Here is a 22,814-nt window from a genome sequence, read left to right on the forward strand (position 1 = left end):
CGTTCCCGCTTTCCCCTCCGGCTGCCTGGAAATACCTGGGTTAAAATAAAACGAAACCCAGGCGGACGAAGAGGTCATGTCTCGTCCTGCTTACTTACAAATACAACATGTAAACTTTCACTTTTTCTCCTGACGGTACAATAATTTCACCTGCTCGGAAATCTAGGCAATTGACGTTTTTTTGCTGCAGACAGAAGCCTTTTAATGGTATTTTGAACATTTATATAGATACACATATATGTATACACCCCACTATATATATATATATATATATATAGACGCACACCATTTAAAACCTTCCTATAGCAACTGCACAGTTTCATAATTGCTAAGTTATTTTTTGCTATCAACTCAGTTTCCTAACTGCTGCCCACATTTACTGTTGAGATTTTTTTCTTACCATCTTAAGCATAAGTTTAGGTGAAAAAGCTTCTGTCTCTTCACATGACTGTTTGATATTTACTGTAGTATTCTCAAACAACTTCAGGTATTAGAAGTTTCTAATTCAATATTGTTTAATTGTAATTATATTTTCTCATATAATTTGTCGTAGATAAAGATTTAATTTTTAGCATTGATAATTATTAGCATTTATTGATCAAAACCCCCCATTTTTCAGTTCAGTTAGACTGTGTTAATGTAATACACCTCTTTTCAGATGTTCTTGATAATTTAGCTCCTCTTTTGCAGGATTTTATGTATGTTTACTTTGTTTTTTTCCAGCTGCCTTCCATCTTGCTTGTCTGCTCTTCTCCCCAAAAAACACCCCAAAGAACTGTTGCTAAATCAACAGCAATCAGCAATCCTGTAATCTTCAGGAATAATGTTGAAAACTGGGGCTTGCTCACTTTTTTCCTGAAGCTCCACCATTTTAGCTCTAGCAAGGCTGCCAAGCATTTCATCTGTATTAAAATTGATCTGAATTCCTGTTTTGTTCTTTTTCTTTCCTCTATTACTGTAGTATCCATGGAGATCTTGGTGTCTTGTGCCATTTGTGCCTGGGCAGTGGTGCCAACTTGTTTTTGAAGAGGTTTGCTGACACGTTTTTTGCTGTCTCTCAGCACATGTGGGTTCCAATTTTTTTTTTTTAATAGTTTTCTTAAATAAGTCTAACAGTAAGTCTTGTTCAACTAAAGCAGCTGATTTACATTAGCATAACTTCCAGAAGTCCCACAGTAAAGCAAACCCACATTGATAGTTAGCTAAAAGATGTGGCCACACAAGCCTCTTGTCTTGCAGCACAGGAGGCTGCAGGCAGCCCTCCTGCTGCTTGACTGGGTTTGTTGCTGTCTTGGAATTGTGCCTTGCTTCTCTTGCTTGACTACATTGGAAGCTGGATTATACAATTGCTAGTGTTGATGTTAAAACAGGTGGAGGACTCCAGTAATTACAGTCTATACTTGGTTTTTGCGCAAACAATACTTCTGGTTAATGGTTGGCCATGCTATCAAAAATTATTGGATACAGATCAGCAGCATGGGCAGAGAGAAAGAGATGAAGCCTTGAATTAATTAAGTGGCTCATGGCAAAAGTCACTTTTCAATTTTGCACCTCATAGCTGTCTCCGTGACAGTATCTGTACAGTGATTTTAAGTGACAGATTTCAATAATGTAAACAAGTCTGCAGGACTTCTTAAAATGAAGAGGATTGGTAGCTGTGACAGAGGAGCTACATGCAGATGTTCTGAGGATGTAAGAGAGGAACTTTGAGAGTACCTGTGGCCAGGTGCAATGAGAAAAATTACTGAATATACTTGGACAGTTCACCTGTAAACTTTGTCTCATCCATACCAATACCCAAAGAACATGGAAAAGCTGCTTGGAGGCTTGAAACAGCAAGATTACAGTGGGATGAGGCAGTCTTCCCAGTAAAGATATCAGACATTTGATGATGTCCCCAAGATCCACTGATATGGCTATTTGCCTATTTCCCTAGCCTTAGGAAGGCAGTAACCCAGGGAATTGCACAACTGGACTGCAGCAATATGGAAAACTTCCAGCAGTGCTTAAGCCGGGTCTGTCACATATCAGTCAAGTTCCTAAATGCCCTAATCTGCCAAAGTAACCAAGGCTAAGTATCCAGAACAGTTATAATATGCTGTAGGAAGGAGGCGTGGAGGAAAAATTTTGATCTTGGAGACAGGCATTTGCCTAAGGCTACTCTTGCCTCCTACACTCATACTAGGTTCATAAAATTTTTTTTGTGGGATCCACACGGAAGTGGTGTGACTGCACCTGTGCCTATGAAATTACTTAGGCTATTCTCTTGCTAGCTTTAGGATGAGGGGACCTGGTTGCTAGCAATAGCACGAGGGGAGGTTTAGGCTGGGCATTAGGAAGAATTTATTCACAGAAAGGGTGATTAAACATTGGAATGGGCTGCCAAGCGAGGTGGAGTCAACATCCCTAGAAGTGGTTAAGGAAAGACTGGACCAGACACCCAGCGCCATGGTCTGGATGATATGGTGGCATTCACTCGTAGCTTGGACCCGACGGTCTCAGAGGTCTTTTCCAGCCTAATTCATTCCGTCACTCGGCAGTGCAGGGCGCGAAGCGAGCACGCACACGGTGCAGCTGAAGCGCCTGCAGAGGAGCTCCATCCCCGTAACTCAGCAGGCAGGCCCAACGCGAGCGGGCCGGGCCGGGCCGGGCTGTGCTGGCCTCCCGCGGGCGGCAGGCGGCGCTGCCGAGCCCTGGCGGCGGCGGCTGCGCGCGGGGCGGGGCGGGCTGGGCCCTGGCTGCGGGCGCAGCGCCCGGTGACGGCGGCGCTCCTTCCGGGCCGTGACGGCGCCGCCGGCCGCGTCCCTCGCTCTCAAAATGGCGGACGGAGCCGATCGAGGTCCCGGAGCGGGAGCGGCGGGCGGCCGGGCCCCCGCGCAGGCCCCGGAGCGAGCTACGGTGAGGCTGCAGCCCGGCGCGGCGCCGCGGTTCCCTTTGCCCGCCCTCGGGGACAGCCTGTGCCCTCCCCGCGCTGCCGCCCCGCCGCTCGGCCGAGCGAGGCTGGCACTCCGCGGCTGCCGAGCGGCGCCCTGTAGGGCCGGGACGCGCCGCTGTGCGCTGGCCGTAGCCGGCGGGCGGCGGCGGCACCTGCCGGGGCGGTGTGGCCGGAGCGAGCGGCCCGGTGCCCCCGCTCCCGGTGGGGCTGCGCCCCCACTGCTGGCCTGCGCCGGCTGCGGGGCTCCGTGCTCCGGGAGAGCAGAGCCAGCCCTGCCCTGGGCCCGCCGAGCCGCTGTCAGGGGCCACAGCCAAGCGGTTTGTCTCAGTTCCCCACAGCGTCTCTCAGCCCCTGTCCCGTGCCTGCACTTGACACTGAATGACGAGATTAAATGAGATCGAACTTTAGGCAGCTTCAGCGACTGTCCTTAAAACGTTGTAGTGTATATGTGCATCTTTTATGGTAGTCCTTTACTTTTCTTAATTAAAGGTGACTTTACTGTGGAACAAAAAAGGCTGAGTAACAAATTATTGTTCTGCAGAGTGTGAATGGAGCAGCAAATAGTATTGTTTAGAAAGAACGCAGATGGAGACCGTTGTTTGTTTGGTTGATCAACAGAAACATTGTTTCTTTTTACTTTCTGCAAAATAATCAACTATGGATTTAATATTGAACAGATATTTTTCAGTCTGCTCTTGAACAGAATTTGGTGTTGACCGTGTCTAGTGGTAGCATGTAAGTGCCTTCTGTGGTTTCCTTCACATCCTTGTGTAGTGATTGCTATATTTGAAACACTACCTGGAGAAGTTTAAAACCCAAAGGTTGACAACTTAAGAAAGGAAGGCAGACGGATGTGTATCAGGAACCTTACACTTTATGTTCTATTTTCTGTAACAATCTGCACACATAGTATAGTTTTGAAACCATTGACTGTGGGTTTTTAAAAGTTGGGCGTTGGCAAGCCTGTAGAGTAGCTGCTCTTTATGTGATGCTACACACCACTAATAAAAGTAGGAAAGTGTTTACTCACGGAACTTGTCTTGGATGTGGCAGCCCTAAGCCAGCAACCATTGTTCCTTGTACTCTTCTTAGAACTGTGTCTGCAAATCATTAGAAATGACCCTTTAGTCACAGACTGCAGCCTTAAGTATATTTATGTGACTGTAACAGGCCTAGGTGTGGGGTTTTTTTAGTATTAGAAACAATTCTATTTTAAACTAGGAAGGATGTGATTTGATTGCAAAATTGCAACCCAAGGCAGGTGATTTGTGAAGCTTGTGAGCCATACATAGAGTCAGTGATGCTGATGGTAATAGTGGCAATCAGCAGCAAGGCAATGCAATCAGCCATTCATTAACTGGGGACATAAGAGGCTGAGTTAGCCCAAGCAATCCATAAAACTGGTGATAGTGTGAAAAACTAAGAGAGAGATGTTGAAGAGATCCTCAGCTGCTCAAAGGTGATGCTGCTCCATTAAGTGGTCTTAATTTCAATGTGATTTCAGCCAACTGAAAGTGTCTGGGCCAGAATTACCATTATTCCAAGGGAGGTGGTTGGCCATCCAGACGGTGTTGCCTGCCATACATCCAAGCAAACTGCAGGGATTTTGACAGGGAGTAGGGGGTGAGGGTGTGTTATAATTAGGGAGAAGAGGAGCCTGGGATAATAATAATGTTGTGTCTGACAGCATTTGTGATGTTAGATAGCAAATCTGGCTATAGTGGTGCCAGAGACAGCTGTAACCTGGAGGCAGTACACCCAATTTACTGCTGTCCTGAAGATGGTACTAGTTAGGTGGAACTAGTGTATTCTGCCTGACTTGAACTTTCACTGTGCTCAGCTGTTCTGAAAGTCACTGTGGTGCTAGGACTGGGAAGTTGTGTGGAGCAGAAACAACTGGTTAAATAGGGTGAGCTTTGGCCTCACTGAACTTGTCAAATCTGTCTCAATGTCAGTGTGGTCAGACAGACTCTTGCTCCCCTGTTCATCTCTGGCTGTGGGTGCCACTGGTTGCAGTGCAGCAGCACACCTGGCTGCAAACCTTCCCAGAGCACTGGGTGCATGATGCAGGATTACCTGAGTGATTCTTCAGGAGCCAGCCTGATTCCAGAATGGCTGGTGATGACTCAGGTAATAAATGCTTCTGCACCCAGCCCAAGTCTCTGGTGTCTTCTCTGCTTTTATCTCCAGCTCTTTGGGTTGGATGACTGTGGTTGAAAATACTTGACTTGGTGTTTCACTGCATTAGTTGAAGTCAGGTCCTGTCTCTGCTTCTCCGTAGTGGCTGTATTGTTTCCTGAGCTGCCCTGGAAGAGAGTGGGCTGAATTTGTGTGCTGATTGAGTAGTAAACTTTGTCTACCAAACTCGAGTTTACTTTCTTTTCTTTCCCAACAGCATCCACAGTTTACTTGGCTGACTAATGGGCTGGACTTGGCTTCTCTAGTAGTTGGCTAGCGGGCATTGCTGGTGGCCTAACAAAAGCCTGCTTTGCAGGCTGGATCCAGCCCTTGGTTGTTTGTCCATTTGTATTCTAAACAAATTCTGGTTTGACTCCTGCCTGCTTTGGTGGCTGCTACCTGGAATAGATGAGCAGGGCTTAGATATTCCAAGGATTTTAAATTTACACGAAATCTTCAAATTCTTATGTATTTGTACCTTCTCAGTAATGTTTGTGGAGAAAAGGGATTTTTTTTTTAAAGTCCCATCTTTTGCCATCAGTCAGTACACCTAAGAGAAGAGATGAGACATAAGTGGGGTAGTAGTGTGTCAGAAGAGAAAAGCTTGTATTATTAGGATATTTTCTTTAAAGAGAGGAAAAATCTAAATTCTAGCTTTATGATGTAAAACACAATACAGACACTTGTGCATTTTAAGATTTTTCAGATCTTTTGTGTCATTCAGTGCTGTTTTATAATTGAGAAAATGCATATGAGGAGTCCTGCTACTGTAGATGTGTTGTAATCAGGTAGTAATATGGAGGGAATATTCATATTCATGTGCAGGTTATTTCTTGAAATTAGTGAAGTCTGAGTCAGGCATCTTACTTGGAGTTGCAGTGTCCTCTAATTTTAAATCTAAACTCTCCTAAACTGAATTGACCTGCTTAGACCAGACTACATGTCTATATGATTTTACTTTATGTTAAGGTAAATTTTTAAAAATTTCATTTTAGCTAAGCCATCATATACTTTAGTGTAACCAACCCCTGAAATGCCACTGTGGTCAAGCCACTGTATTCAGAACAGTGCAGCATATTGGCAGAAGTTTTTACTCTACACTTGTGTCAGCAACCCAGAAATGGAAGTTGCAACAGGCAACTGGAGCATGGCCCAGGTCATGTTTGCATCCCTGGGTATTTAGGAGTCCGTTGAAGTGCTTTTACTTTGTTATGGTATCGAGTAGCGCTGTGGTTTTTTCTTCTCTGTCAGCTTTCATGTTTGCTTCATATTTATTGGAATTTTTTGTGGCTTTTGTTAGTGCAGGGGTGAACTGTGATTGTAAAGGTATCTGTTATCTTTGGTTGAGTCCAGATAAAGTGTACAACGTATGGTTGCTGTAATCCTATTACAGTATTAGAGTTGTGAGAGGTATGTGGCCCCAGGAGAAAGTAGTGGATATTCCTGAAAGCATGTAACTGTTTCAGGATCTCCTAGATGCACGAGGAGTAGAGATGTTAGGGGTAAACAGGTTGGGTTTGGTGTATAAGGGAAAGTATTTGAGGGATGCTGAGTGGATATGGATCTAAATATCAGTCACCTGAATTTTATTACACATTCATTTGCTGCAGAATTGGACTGTATACAGTGGATCTTAAAATGAATGATAATTGGAAAATTAGGGAGGTATGAGTACACAGGAATTAATTAAACTAGTGGTGTCATTGTTTTTCCCCCCTGCATCCTCCACCCTTCCATTAATGAATTACTTCTTTGTAAATATTCACTATAGTTGTGTGTTCTGAAGTGCAGCCTGGTGCTTGCTAAGACATTTCATAGATGTGCTGTTCCTTCAAAATGTAGGAGACCACAGCATGGATGTTAAGAATCAAAGTATTTCCTTTGTTTTTCTAGAAACAAAATTAAAATGATCTTTCAAATGAATGGTCAGAACTTAAAAATCAATTTCAAAGTCTCAGAGAATATTAGAAGTAATTCTTCAAAGGTGATTTTGCTATTTGTATAGGGAGAATAACTTTTCCCCCAGAAATATGTATTTTGCACATTGTTTTGCTTTACTGTGCCATACTGAATTTCTGCTTCCTCTAGTGTTAGTTGTATGTTGCTATCTACCAAATGCAGATTTCACCAAAAAGCTTGGAACCTGAAAAGGTGATTAGATTGCTTGCCTCAAAGACTTGCAAATTAGTTCTAGAATTCCTGACTGTTTTACATGTTGAACCTACTTAGTAGTAGTATCCTGCTAATTTTGTGACATATTTAGGCTGGAGCGTCTACTTGGTAGAGAGCTGCAATAGAGATACCTCCAGCATGGCAGAGAGAACTACAGCCCATGATTTAACCCCAGTCCTCTCCCTGGGCACCAGTTTGCTTTGAGGTGCTTACTCCCATGAGCTGCAGTTGTGCTTTTGTGGTTTTGGAGGTGTCTGTGGTTTAAACGTGACCTGCAGTTTCCAAGAGGTTGAGCATCTTGGGTCTGTGCATTGTTTACCCCAAAGAAAACATTAGTTTTAGCTGTCCAGCAGCTGAAACAGTACCAGATGGGCTGGTGGTTACTTGTCCTCCTCTGGTGGTCACTGATTCGTTCTGGTTCAGCTAAACTGGTAGCTAGTCGTTGGCAACTACTGGAATCGAGGTAGATTGTACTGTAGACAAAGCTTTAGTAGTCTGTGCTGGTTTTGAGTCTCATTCCCAGTGGGCAAACACCTGCATCATTAAAGCAACTTTTGACATGAATTGGCACCCCGCTTTGTCTCAGGGGCCAAAGTGAAATGACTGTAGAGATCAAAAAGTTTTTATGTCTTCAGGTCAAAGCTGATGTTTTGTTAGGACAATGTTAGACAGTGTCGAATGTTACCCATGTTGTGCTGAGAGAAAATAACTTTTGAAACCTAACTTACTTCTTTTAGTGTAATTACTGATATCCAGAGCAGATACTAAAGTTGGTACTATGGTTTGGATTTTTTAACCATGGTATATAAAGGAGCTGACTGATGCATCAGAAAACAGATACTTTGTATTTGAGTTCTAAACAGTCATTTTTAAAGCTTGGATTCTCTACTAAAATATTGGCTATACTTTGTTGGTGAATGTGAAACAACATAATTTCTGTTGGGAATGTGACAGAACAAATAGAGTAGGTTTCCATTTTAACTCCCTGAACTGTGCCCTTTCACAGACAGAATTAAAAAAAAAAAAAGTTCAGTTTGATTTAAAGCAGGGAAGAAGTATGTTAATTTCTAGTGTTTATTTTTGAAGCCTCTTCTTTGTGGAATATATGTCTTTGAGGCTGAAATAGATTGCCTTGTCTCCTTGTTGTTTTTACTAAAAATAGTGCCTAGGTGTTTTGTATTCTAGTTGCATCTTATTTCCAGTGCATTAGAAAACTGATAATTTTAAATCAAAATAATAACAAGGAAAAATCAAACTAAAATTTTGAAAGCAGAATCTTTTATGAAAACATTTGTTCAAGAATCTTTTGAACTTTCCTTTCCAAAGAAATTTTAAGTATTTGGCGTACTTATCAAAAAACTTGTGTATATTTATCCTTCTAAAATGTCTTATGTTTCCTCAGTTGGTTAGACAATATCAGAATAAAAGTTTTCTGAGATGTTGTCCTGCTCATCTCAGTTTAACTTGTAACAACTGTTCTGTGTGTTAAAGCTGCCTTTTGCATTTGGTATTTATGTTGAATGGCACCTGCCTGAAACCAGTATGACCCCAGCATTTTAAATATTTGCTTTTAAAATCCTGCTTCTTCTAGCTGCTTTGACAGGTGGCTGGTATTGTCATCTTGTGATTGACAGATTTTTGCTATGCATAACAAAGCAATTTAGTGTTCCTTTTAACTGGAATGCTGGACCAGGTACAGGTTTCAGTTCATGCTACTGGTAGTGTCTGTTCCTTCATAATGTTATTTAGTATTTATTAATATTCGTTCTTTTCACTGGTTAGATTAATGTATAGATCTAAAAATAGTCTTGAAATTTAGGCAATCGCTTTTGCACTAAAAGATCAGCTTGTCAATTGGTGCAGTTAAAGTAGAGCTGCTTTTTATAATATTGCCTCATGCAAGCTGTTAGTTTGAAAAGACTTCAGAATTCCAAGAGAGCTGTGCTTAGAAGGTAGATCAAAAATTGTCATGGAAGCAACAAGTGCTGAATTAATGTACGTAATGATATGCAATGATAAAGAAATTCTGTCATAGTGGCGAGAAATCTCATTTGATGCTTGGTCTGAAGGTGAAAAGTGAATGGAGAGAGTTGTTAACTTTTTTCTCTTTTTTTCTTGTACACTTCCTTCTCTCTCATTTCTGTTATTTGTACTATTCATAAATGGAATGTATTTGAAAGACAAAATTGGATATGGATATATTTTCTATATCAATGACAGATATTTTGCATATTTTATCGCAGTATTTGTAGGCAAATATAATTTCTCAACCTCTGACCTTTTGGCATGATGCTTATTTAAAGGGTTTGGGAAAAGCTACAAGCTGTCCTTTTAAATGTAGGATAAATCTGTGTGTTTGGTTGAAATGGGCATTTGGGAAAATGTGTATGTGGTTACACATGGGAAGAAGTATTAGTCTGATCCCACAGAGGAGGAGATGTTTGCCATGCAAGACAAGAAATCCTTTCTTAATGGTTTGCTCTCAAGTGGTATTTGAGGTACTACTTCTGTCACAGTATTCTTCTGAAGAGTCAGTAAAGATTACAAGTTACTGCTGCTTTTGTTATACAGAACAAATCAAATGTGTAGGACAAAATGATTTCTGTGTCTGCTCTGCTGAAAAAACTGCTAACCCTTGAGAAACACAGCTTTGCAACAACTCCTCCTGGCTCCCTTTTCCTTCCTCTTTCGTGCAGTTTGAGAATTATCTTCATCTTAAAAAAAGGTGAATGTGACAGGAATGTGTTTTAAAGGAGCAAGAGAGGTGGGTCTGGAGAAGGTTAGAGATACCTTAGTCTCCTACCTCTTCTTTTGTACTTTATATCTTTGACATACACTCTTCACTAGTGTCAGGTTCTTGAGTGCCACCTTTCCCTGCTGTTTCCAGTACCTGTGAATGCCCACCAACGTGTGGTTGTGGATGTTACTCTCCCTCTGCAGTAAAGACTGTGTTGTGCTGCTGCAGTAAGAACTCCCTTAGCTCATTCTGGTCATTTTTTGTGGGGTTTTTATTTCAGGGCCATGTGCATATGGCCCATGTGGTAGCATGGCTGTTTCTTTGGCAGACTTTAATTAAAAGTGAAAAAAAGACCAAGAAACCCATCAGAAGAACTCTACTAAGGACACTAATACAAATATTTTAAGAGCTGAGCAATTTCAGAATTCAGATTTGAGATGAAGCTCTGATTTGCTCCAAATGTGAAGGTGGTTCTTTTTCCTAAATTCAGTAATTTTAAGTATGCAGTTGGAAAATATTTTCCAATGGGGTAGTGTCAGTTGGAGTAGAGTGTATTCAGGCCTGCTTCCTCTGGGCTTTCGTCTGTTGGCTACTGCATGTGGGCTCCTGTGAGTAGGGTGTGAGTGCCTGGGGGGCTGTGGAGAGCTCACTGATTGTAGTCTTTTGGTTACATGGTAATGTTTCTTCCTTAATTGTGTTGTCTCATGGCCTCTGCCTCTTTCAGGACTGTATTTCAAATTTACACGAGTGGAACCAAATCTGGAAAATTACTTTTCTGTAGAGCTTGCTAGTAACAGAAATTGGAAGATTAATAGAGATTGACAGAGAAGTAAGATTCCTCCTTATGAAGCATTTGAATCACACAACGATTGAGGCACCTCTGCAGGTCATTCTGTTCAAACTCCCTGCTCAAGGAGGGTCACCTAGAACAGGTTCCCTGGGACTATGTCCAGCTGGCTTTTGAATATGTCAAAGGATGGCAACTCCACGGCCTCTCAGGCCTGTCTATGCCAGGGCTGGGCAGAAAGCTGCAGTGTGCGCCTCATCTCGGCTTGCAAATGTCTTGGACAGTTATTTGGTTTTTCTAGACTTCTGGCTCATCCTGTCAATAAAAACAAAAAAAAACCTATCAATTTATCAATTCATATGGTTTTTATGTCTGTAGCAATTGAGCTCTTGACAGGCATGACCTCAGGTAAGGGAGTGAGTGTGCAGAGGGAAAGCAGGACTTCTCAAACTGTTGAGGTATTCAAGCCTGAATTTCAGTATATGTGGACAAGGGGACCAAGCTAGCATTGGACAGTCAATTTTAATTTAAAGGGGATGCTTTATTTGGCAGCGTTTGTATTGTTGATGGTTTTGTGTGTAATTTTATACAGTTGAATATAGTATACTGAAAGATTTTGATGAAAGGAATAAATTACTTCTCATAGGAGGCACAGAGGGCATGGGATAGGTCTGAAGTTTAGCCTGGTGCAGCTTTTAGAAATAAGGAAAATAATGTTCTTGTTTCTCTTGTGAGTATAATGGGTATTTCCTGGGTTATATACAGGCTGAGGATATATTTTAGTGTGCTTACCAGAAGGCAGACAGCCTACTTGAGAGAGTTCTCTTGTTCCCTCTCCTTCCCTACTTCCTGTCCTCTCTTCTCAGAACAACATTTAAATAGAATTAAAAGCTTTGCACAAGAATGCTTGACATGCTTGTGAGTTCGACTGTGTGAGAACCCATTTTACCCTTCTGGCAGATATTCAGGGAGGCTTAGCCCTGTGTTTCTTGAAGGTATGACGTGCTCTGGACCAGCAACGCAGAAGCTAAACTTGCACCATCTCTTGGGAACATGGGTGATTAAGATAGAAGGGCTACAGACTGGGATTCTCTTGTGCTTTGCAAAGAGAGCGTGCCAAGGGGCCACATCCCACCCTTCTGCATTAAAAGATACAGTAGCCAAATTGGGAGGGGAATTTGATGAAGCTATAGTGCAGTACAGGTAGGATAAAACAAAAACAAGTTACAGGAAGAAACATGTTTATGCAGGAACATTAAATTGTGAAGTTTAATCATGATAAGAATAATTCATGTCCACTCATCTTAAATCAAATAAATAAATAGATAAAAAATAAACATGATCTAGTAATTCAGTTTTCAGCTACCTTTTACAATAGAATATCTTTCTCAGAACCATGAGCTGGGTGTGATGCTTTGCTATTTTCAGTGTTGATAGGCATGTATCTGATAAATTTGTATTTAATTTTCAGGGTTTTTTTACAATTTAGTGTCTTAATGCCTTGGGTAAGCATCACTTTTATTTAACAAAAATATTGCTGGGTAGTTGAAAAATTTGAACAAGTTAATTACAATAAAAAGGCAGCCATTGAATTTGTTTGTGTTTCCTTTTGTTCCTTAGATCTGAATATGTGAAAATAAATACATATCTATGTATATAAGTGCATGTATGTATACGTACATATTATATATGTGTGCATGCTACAGCTTTTATACAGCTTTTATATTTTTTTTAATACAGTGATTGCAGTGGCACTTACTGCTCAGGTAAAATTCTGGAACAAAACCAGATTTATCTGTTAGCATTGGAATTTGAATAAGTAGTTCCTTGCACTTCATGGATGGGTCTTCATTTTCAGATAATCACGGATAGGTTTGAATGCTTTGTGATTCAGGAAATCTGATTAGACTGATCAAGCTGCTGCACTTGCAAAATAAGAATATCTTAGTATGATTGGAATGAATGGTTTCTTTGATTTTATTGCTCAAAGAATTGACTTCTGAGGTAGGAAAGACTTCTGAATTCACAGTAGAAATGTGTAATCCTATTTTCTTTATATTTACTTATTTGTTTGTTTATCCATGGGTGTACTTTTTGTTACAGTGGTGTGATGAAAGATTCGACTTCCAAGCTACATTTTTACAGTGCTTGGCAAAACATGTGCCAAATATTTACTCAGCTGAAATGGACCCCTTGCTGGAGAAACAAGAAGAAATGGTCCAGGCAGCAATATTATACCCCCTGGAATGTTATTTGTTTGGGGAGGACCCAGATATATTCCTTGAGAAACTACAACAGAGTGGAACCTCCCAGCTCTGTGGAAAGGTGTTCAAAGGAGGAGAGACAACATACTCTTGCAGGTAAGAAAGAAGGTGTGTTGTCATTAGTGTTACCATCTGAGATAATGCAGCAAATGGCTTAATAAAATCAGTTGTGCTGCTAATTAGTCATTGCTTATGTCATGGAACTTCTTTGCTTAACTGATCGTGGCATTTGTTTCCCATCTCAAACCATTTTAGAGTGAGGAAGATTGCATATGACAAGAAGGCTCTGGCAGAGAAATGGGGAAGGAAATGGAAAGTATACTAAAAGTACTGAAAGCCGTTAGTTAAAAATGTTAGATGACAGAGTATGAGTATGCAGTCTGTACCTGAATTGAGGGATACAGTACTCACCCTTTCAAAGTCTGAAACAGAATCCAGCATTTCTGAACAATATCAGTCCTTTGCTTAGGCAATAGCTGTGCGACTCGGGGTCATTTGTTGACATTTTTTTCTCATCCTGGAGTATATTAAAGGTGGAAGCTCATTGATTTGATGGAATTAATTTTATCAGTTCCGATTTATACAAATACATTAATTAGTGTAATTAATAAAAATATATATTAATATTAAAAAGCCAGCACTCTTTGTGATGAATGTAAAGACTGCAATTGTGCTGGCAATTAATGAGCATTAATATCATACTACTGTCATAGTTTATGTTTCAGTTTCTATGTTTCAGTTTATTTTAAAAGCCTAAAAATTTTAATCAGAAATAGTGAAAGAATATTATTAAGGATGAAAAATGTTATAAGTAGAGAACCCATCCCTTAGAATTTAGGAAGTGTCTAAATGAAAGCTCTTTGTAAACTTTGTTCATGAATTACACTGTAAAGTTTTAATCTCATACTCTTCAGCCTTTTCTAGGAATAAGTTTGTGTTATGTATGAAAGGAGAACGGTCTTTGGAGAAGTCCTTTAGTGTGTAATAGAAGGTGTGTAGTGAGTATGACAGTTGTATGAAGGAAAAAGCTGGTTAAGGCAGTTCAGTGCTGCTGGAGCAGGAATGATTGTCTGCCTACCTGTACAGAGTTCATGTATTGTAGCAGGCAAAAAGACAAAGCTAAATATCTCAGTTTGTTTATTTTTCTTATTTTTTTGAGTTCCAGTCTTGCAGAAATGTGGTAGTATTTATACAAGATACTGTATATACTACTGCAACTGAAGCTAGTTTGCTTTAGGCTTCTAAGATGCTAAAAATAAGATACTCTGAAGTATTAAAATCTAAACATCTTGAATTGGGTAATCAAATCTAGCAGGCACTTCTGGCTTCATTTTTTTTCCTTTCTTTTAATTCATGCTTCAGTGGACTTATGGTTATAAATTAATATTACTGAAGTATTAAATTATTGTAATTATTATTATAATCTGAAGGTTTGAAAGGACATTATTTCTGCAATTAGAATTGGCATGGTATTTTAGTTGTAAAAGAGGCTTGAACTAAATGTTGAACAATGGTATAAAGCAAAAAATTTGATATGTTGTCATTTGGCACCTGTCCTCCACATTTTGCATAGAGTAAAATGGCATTTAAAGAAAAAAGTGACCATATTTTAAGGAAAAAAGGCAATATAATTATGTATGTGGAACACAGGAAAAAAATGGAATTAGATTGCCCATGAGTGTAATTCCAGATTTTCTGATATTTTAATGCATGACTGAAACTAAAAGTTAAATTTCAAAGTATATGTTCCTAGCTCATTTAATAAAGGATTTTGTTTTCAGATTTCACCTTCTAACTGTTTTAAAAGTTAGAAACAAAACCTAGCAGAAGCGTAGCAAAAGTTTAATTGTCAAACTGACTACAGGTCAGGAAACAATAGTAAGGGTCAGTTCAGAGTCCTCACTGGTTTTAATAGCTGCTTGTTCTTAGCAAAACCAGAAAAAGTTAGCAGCAAGTTTTGAAAGTGGAAATTGAGCATGTTTTTGACAGAATTTCATATAACAAGTTTGAGTACATGGTTCAAATCTAACAAGACTGGCTAATGTTAGTAACTCTCCTTTTTGTAACTCCATGTCACAGAAAGGAGACAAAAGTCAATGGTTTTATAATTTGACTCTGTTGTTAATCAAAATTTTTCTGGTTTTCAGAGCAGCATTTTCTTTTGTGCATGAAAATTCCATGTTTTGTTTTAGAAAGTTTTCCACTTACCATTTTTGTTGCAGAGACTGTGCAGTTGATCCAACTTGTGTGCTCTGTATTGACTGCTTCCAGAATAGTATTCACAAGAACCACCGGTACAAGGTAGGAAAATCTCATTTTAAAAAATGGTACTTATAGCTTTAGAGAAGTTCTTCTGAGGCTATAATAACCCATCAGTAATTTTATTATTTAAAAAAAAATCTGGGATTTATGAATTACATAATCTCTCTCTTGTGTTTCTAACTATGTAAAGCTTCTTCTAAGAGCAGCAACTTTCTAATTGAAGAACCAGAAGATAAAGGAGTGTATATGAATGCATAGAATGTCATTCTTTTCGGCAATTTCATGGAAGTGTAGGTCAGAGCAAAGAGCTGTGACTGAAAATGACGGTTGTGTCCTGAGTAACAGTCGGTTCTGTTGGGAAATACGTAAGGTGAAAACCTAGGGAAAACAGACAGTAATGATTACAGAGCAGTTTGGAAACACAGCTGGGCTGAGAAGCTGTTGTCATTTCCCTGTTTTTTAGTAAATTCTTAGGATAAAACATCAGTTATGGAAATAGGTAGACAGGAGCAGATTTGTAGCATTTTCATCTGAAGAATACGGGGATATGCTCTTGATAGATTCATAGAATAATTTATGTTGGAAGAGACCTAAGGAGGTCACATAGTCCAGCCTCCTGCTTGAAGCATGTCTAATTAGATCAGGTAATTTTGAAATGTTTCAGGTAAATAACAGATTTTTAAATGTCTTTTTATTGGGTCATTGAGTTTTTATGCAATTATTTCAAGATCGGGGTTTGGAGAAAGCTAAGGATAATTGTTTTTGCCTGAGTTTTGTCTGAACTTTTTGCCAAAATGGAGGCTCAGAATTTGTGCTCTTCTGAAAGTCCAATGCAAAGTTAAAGTTACTAGAATGTATTTAGATGCTGATCATGTAATCTTTTCTTTGATAAGAAGCAGAGGTACTACTAAAAGTCTGTTTATTATGCAGACTTTTTTATATATTATTTTCTAACTTTATGAAGTAATTTTAAAGAAGGCGTTAACCAGCTTTGCTATAACTTTGTGAGTAAACCCGGAAATAATTATTTTGCCATTTATGCAACACTCATCAATCATAGGCTTTTTCACTTACTTTCAAGTAAAATTTATTTAGGACTTGCATACCTTTTTGTAGCAGCAACTGTATTTCCTCCTTTATTTTCTGCTCAAAAGGTTTACCTTTTACCCTTCTCCTTTGGTAAGTCTCCTCTTACCTAAAAAAAGAGGAGTTGTTGTAAGCCCATTGGTTATGCAATGACTCTTCTATTTTTTAAGTAGGTGTTTATACTTGTGTTTGATTTAAGTAATGCACATTTCTGTTTTCCTTTTCCTTATAATATGCATATTTCATGACTGAAATACATGGTTTTTCCAGATGCATAGCTCCACTGGAGGTGGATTTTGTGACTGTGGGGATACAGAGGCATGGAAAGCTGGACCGCTGTGTACTAAACATGAGCCTGGAGCATCCAGTTCTCCAAAAGAAGTAAGAATATTGCTTAAAGGGAAATTAATAAATACTGTAAATTCTACCCTCTTATTTTAAAAACCTGTAATCAAAAGAGCCCAAATGGTTTCCTCAGTGTTAGACTACCCAAAAATAGCTATGGTATGGTTAATTTTGCTGCTGTCACCATTACTACATAGGTGTTTAATACTTTTCCCAGCACATTCTGCAGGTGTTTCCAGGTTAAGAAATTTGCACAGTTCCTCATTGGGAAGGATTAAGTTTTGTCCTTGTGTTCTGAAGGAAAATAGGATTTTTTTTTCAGTGCTAGATTGCTGGTAGTTTTGATGAAGACATATGGGAAAGTAGAGAACTCCTGCAATAAGTGCTGCTTGAGAGTTGTGAATGATAGAGAACATAATTAGATAATTACTTGAATTTGAAGGAGTAGAAAGCTGCTTATTAGTTCTTTGTTGTCGATATATGTAGCTATTGTGCAGTCAGTATATTAATGTAAACTACTTGTTGCTATTTGAAAGATTGCATTACATGACCATCTTTCTTTTTTAATAAAAGACTTGTCTGTCATGGATTCTCTATGACTAAGGGCTTGTGGGTGTTTGGATTATCTTATGGTTTGTTCTCTGTTTTAAGAATCAAGGACATTCATAATGTAGGAATTTTCTCAGCATACATACAGTGCTTATTAAAAGAAATAAGTGGCAAAGCACATGTAGTACAGATGTCTTGCGTATTTCTTTTCCAGCACGTTTTCTTCTGGCAGAAGTTTATCCCATGCTTTTCAAACAAAAAGACAAAAAGCAGGCTTTTCTGGATGATCCTGACCAGTATTCCTTTAATTACTCTAAATTCAGAGGGTATATAATTGTAGAATCCCCACTTAATGCTTTTAGGAGTTATCCATTTCTTATTGATTCCAAAATAATGTCTTCCATATGCCAGAAATACAAAAATCTGTTTTCCTAAATATATCCTTAAAAGCGGTTAACTTCACTAATTCATGTCTGAGATAAGAGAACAATACTTGCCAGGCACTTTTCTTTAAAAGGTGGCTAATTATTTCCAAACTTTGATACCTGAACATACTTTGTTTATTCTTCCACAATTTTATTTAAGCATTACCATGAAGCTTAAAGAATTATGCATTTTGCATCATAGTTCTGAGGCAATTTTATTTTTACCCTTTCACTTTATGTTAGATGTATCTTAATTTCACTGTACTGTGACTTCTATTAAAATGGATATTATATATAAATATAAATACATATATATATCACTAAAATTGGAGATGGCATTGCATTATTTAACTTTTCACTACTTGTATGAGTTCAATTACCATTTTTAATAGTTTGTAAATCCTTTAATGTGATTTCCTTTGATTTTTTTTTTCCCTACAGACTGAAGGAAAGCAGCATGTCTTATTGCAGGGTTATTGTTTGAATGATCTCTGTGCATGGCTCTGAGTTTTTCTCCAGCTGTGTTGTTTTTTTTCTTAACATACATTAGTGCTTAAGAAGCCAAACTCTTCAGAAAAATGGGGACAAAATTAGTATATTTACAGCTCAGTTCAATTAGATTATTCTTAGCTCTATATTTTTTTTCATTCTGCTCCAAACATTAAGATGATGAAAGCTTTGTCAGTCTGGGGAAAAAAATAATTATCCCAGACATGTATATTCTTAGTTACCAAGATGTACAAGCATATCCAGATTTAAGTATGTACACTTAGTGATATTTATAGACCATGATTTCATTGATAGACATTTTTAGATTGCATGTTTGGCTCTAAATTGCTGTTCTGATACATATCAGGTCAGAAAACTGTTGTTCATGTTAACACGTTTTTATTTCTCCTTCACTACATTTTTAGCTTTCCCATCTTATCTAATGTATTATTCAACATAATTTTGCTTTTTAGAAAAAACTATCTGCTTCATACATTAACTGCAGTCATATTTATCCATTTAAGAATTTTTGAAAATATGGTTCTTAGCTGTATTAAACACATCACTCTTTCTGTTGTTTGATATTTAATATATGCCAGATTACATATTGCAGAAATAAGTGCCCTTAATACTTTGGGATTCAAAGTCACTCATGGTAAGCTTTATCCCTGAAAAGCATCTGTGTTTCTTATCTTTTTTCATTCTAGCAAAAACATACCTGTTCAGATTTTTTTTGCCATTTGAGTGAACCTAAAGTTATAGTAAACTTTGTACAAATACAATTTCTGTTTCAGTGTCATATTTATATGTGAAATTACTGGATTTGGTTGTGTTACCATTCATAACAACATATGTCATTTCTTTATGTGTATACTGAAAGGAAGTTGGTATGTGGTAAAGGTCATCAGGGCCCTTGGATTAAAGCTCTCCTTTCATACAGTGTCATTGCAGCATATTCATGTCTTGTGCCTGAATATTGATTGCTCCATTCTTAGGTGCAGATTTGCTTTACTTAAAAACTTATCTCCTGGTTAAATGCTTATAGAAGTAATTAATAATTTTACATGATGTAGGCAATTCATATGATAAGGTTTATCTGCGTGAATGGCAAATAATGTCAGTGCGCCAGGGTATTTTGAATGATTTCTGAAATGATCTCTGAAAAGAGCAGAGTTAGGATTCTGTGACTGTTTCTGTTTGATTGACAGAATACCCTCACAGAAAGAAAAGCAATACAGGGGAAGAATCTTGGTTTGCGTGGCAAACTTTTAATATCTATGGTATGTAGAAAGCTGTTAAACAGCTTTATTTGAAGGCAAGTTTCAAAAAATGGTGAAGCTTTCTAAATGCATTTGATGAGGCCTTTTGTAGTCTAGTCCTACATAAAACATGGATGCATAAAGAAAGGCAGGTGAAACTTGGAATACTGAGAGCCCTTGTGATGAAATAACTTTGAAAAGAAGAGTTAGGTGAGGTTAATTTGCTTGAAAATCATGAAAATGATAATTTCCTGAAACAAATGTAGTAATAAGTCATTCTACCAACCCCCTTTTAATGTCTTTTCTGTGTTAATATTTTTTCATGTTTTACAGAATTCTGAATGTCAGTTAAATGAAGAAATTATGGAGCATTCTAGGAGGGTGTTTCCCTCCGTGATAAAATACATAGTAGATATGCTTATCTGGGAGGAAGAGAAGGAACTGCCTCCAGAGCTCACCATTAGGTAGGTAGTATTTCCAGCTTTCTCTTCAAGGCATTAGCAACTTGGATTATAATTTTACCTGGGATAGTCTCATGCAGACATTAGTGCTGAAATCCCTGTAAACAGCACTGTGCTCTTTTTGACCTAGAGTAATGTGGAGAAAAGCTTTTGATACTTCATGGGAAAAGTAGTGTGGGAGTGTCCTCCATCAGTCCCTGGAGGGAAGTGCTCCTGAGCCAGCCTGATCCATAGTGAAGCAGCAGGTCTTGGTGCGCAGGGGAGGAAGTGTCAGGAGACTGGAGAAACCCACCAAGGTGCCATTGGCTCTTGTGGGGGACACTGATGACACACTAAGGGACAAAGGAGCAGAACAAAGCTGGCAGATTTTCAAGGATGCTTTCCATAGAGCTCAAGAGAAAGATGTGTACAAACCGTTTTGCAAGGTCTGTTGCAATAGGAAAAGGGCTAATGGTTTTCAAACTACAGAAGGGTAGATTTAGAGTCAATACAAGAAGGAATTTTTTACAATGAGAGTGGTGAACCACTGGAACTGGTTGCCCAGAGGGTTGGTGGTTGGAAACATTCCTGGAAACACTCAAGGTCAGATTGGGTGGGGCTCTGAGCAACCTGAGGTAGTTGAAGATGTCCCTGCTCATTGCAGGGTGGCTGGACTAGATGAACTTTACAGGTATCTTCCAACTCAAGCCATGATTCTTTCATGATTCCATGATTCTATGAAAATGGAAAAAGGCTGTGTATCACATTACAAAAGAAAGGGGTTCATGAAACAGCAGAGAAAGGAACTAATAGGAGAATATCAAATAACTTCAAAACTACTTTTTTGTACTTGATACATGGTTTCTGTGGTTTTGTTCTGGCATAGATGGTGGGGGTGGTGACATTAGCATGAAGAGCATGCTTGATTTACTTGAATAACTTTCTTTTTGTGTTTGACATTCTTCTCCAGCTATCAAATAAGCTGTTGCTTGTATTTGAAAGGACATTATTTACAATTTTACTTTCATTTGTATGATATGTTACCCTTTTTCCAGCAGAGAGAAGGTAGACAGCTACTACTGTGTGCTTTTCAATGATGAACATCATTCTTATGATCATGTCATCTATAGCCTTCAAAGGGCACTTGGCTGTGAACTTGGTGAAGCCCAGTTGCATACAACTACCATAGATAAAGAGGTGAGTGCATTTGGGATATTGGAGAGAGTCATCTTGTGATCATTAACAGTTACTACGATAGTCACTTGGTTATAGAATCTTTGTTTCTGGTTGCTGGAGCTGGAGAAGAGAAAGGTGCATTGGTGAGCAACTCTTAGTCAACGCTTGTTTCTCAGGTGTGGAGAACTTGTTGAGGAAGCACTCATCTCTGGTTTCCTGTGAGTGGAATTTGAGGTCCAGCTTGTTCTTGGCTATACTGAAAGAACTATTAAACCCAGGTGTACAGTGTAGCCTGCAGTTTCATGTACTTTGTGCTAGGAGGAAAGTTGATACGGTTTGTATGTAAAGTGTTCTACAGAAATCTCTCTCATCTGTTTTAATATGTGCATGAATTTTCCTTATTTAATAATATTAAGATACCCAGACTTAGTTGTTTTTTTTTAATTTAAATAGGGTTTTTTCTACAGACAATTATGTGATTTTTTATTTGCTTCTAGATGCTTAATAGCACTGTGAGTCATGTTGGGCCCTGTTTTTCTATTACATATAAAAAACATAGCAAGTATCAGACTTGTGACATTTTGGGTTTGCTTTATATTGGTCTCATGCTCAATATTTTCTTAAACAGGGTCGTAGAGCTGTTAAGGCAGGGCAGTATGCCTCTTGTCAGGAAGCAAAAGAAGAAATTAAGGTAACTTCCTAAAGTATTTTTCACATAAAAAACCGCTCCATACCAACCTAATTAGTATTAATACTGTGCACATACTTATTTGTCTGCCATGCAGTCTTTAGCTTAGTACTTGCATGGTTTTATAACTTGCCTGTGAACTTTTTGCAATGGAATTTATACCACCACATTTGAGATAGGATAGATAGATATCTTCAGAAATAAAACATTGAACTGTTTTCTTTGTTTGGCTTGGGAGAAATGGTGGGTGGTGAAAATAAATAATGAAATCAAAGTGGTTTTTTTTTTTTTTTTTTAATATGTACTAATGTTTACCTGACTCCTAGAGGCATTCTGAAAATGTTTCTCAACGACCACTCCATGTGGAGGTTCTGCATGCTGATGTTATGGCACACCAGAAGTTTGCCTTGCGCCTTGGTTCTTGGCTGAACAAGCTCATGAGCTATTCAAGTAAGCATTACTGGGTTTTGTTACAATAAGGCCATGTCAGTATTTGAATGAATTTAGCAGTGATATGAAATGATATTCCCTTAATTAAAATACTTTCATGTTCTTCCCAGTTAGAAAATAAACCATGCAGTAGCATGGGTGCTGATATCCATCAGTGAGGTTATGTTCCTTCTTCTGTTCCTTCTTGTTGAAATAAATGTGTTTCCCTGATTGATTACTGTCTCAAAATTTTATTATTCTCACTTTCAACATCACACACACTCAGTGTGTGACTCCTGTACTTAAAAGCTGCCCTCCTCAGTGCTGTTGGAAAGCCACAGAACATCTCTATCAGTGAAAACAAACATCCTCTGCTTAAATTAATTTCCGCTTCAAATTTGATAGCTGTGATTCATTAGAAAGTGTCAATAAAACAAGCAAATTTAAACCTTAATTAAAAAAATTGTCCAGTAGCAGAAAGTCTGATTGAAGCTTCCAAACATTGTTCTGGTGTTAGATGATGCTTATGGTTTTAAAGAAGATTTCTGAATCAATGTACTTTTGATTTGTTACTGTTCCTTTCATACCTGTCT

The 22,814-nt window shown here is 38.6% G+C and overlaps 1 protein-coding gene across 2 annotated transcripts in view; it reads left to right on the plus strand.

The window, feature by feature from the left end:
- Nucleotides 1-2,729: 2,729 nt before the first annotated feature.
- The window catches only part of UBR1 (ubiquitin protein ligase E3 component n-recognin 1), a 62,423-nt gene continuing 42,338 nt past the window's right edge, over nt 2,730-22,814 (plus strand). Inside the window, exons 1-8 of one of the 2 annotated variants that reach the window (XM_085062287.1) lie at nt 2,730-2,898; nt 12,913-13,169; nt 15,296-15,374; nt 16,692-16,802; nt 19,822-19,952; nt 20,984-21,125; nt 21,733-21,795; nt 22,119-22,242. In XM_085062287.1, the coding sequence (XP_084918413.1) occupies nt 2,818-2,898; nt 12,913-13,169; nt 15,296-15,374; nt 16,692-16,802; nt 19,822-19,952; nt 20,984-21,125; nt 21,733-21,795; nt 22,119-22,242 (988 nt within the window). In that variant the 5' untranslated portion in view covers nt 2,730-2,817. The remainder of the gene's footprint in view (nt 2,899-12,912; nt 13,170-15,295; nt 15,375-16,691; nt 16,803-19,821; nt 19,953-20,983; nt 21,126-21,732; nt 21,796-22,118; nt 22,243-22,814) is intronic. The other variant, XM_085062288.1, reaches the window with a different exon arrangement.

Source organism: Lichenostomus cassidix, chromosome 5, assembly GCF_008360975.1.
Source record: "Lichenostomus cassidix isolate B80296 chromosome 5, HeHo_3.0, whole genome shotgun sequence".
Lineage (NCBI taxonomy): Eukaryota > Metazoa > Chordata > Aves > Passeriformes > Meliphagidae > Lichenostomus > Lichenostomus cassidix.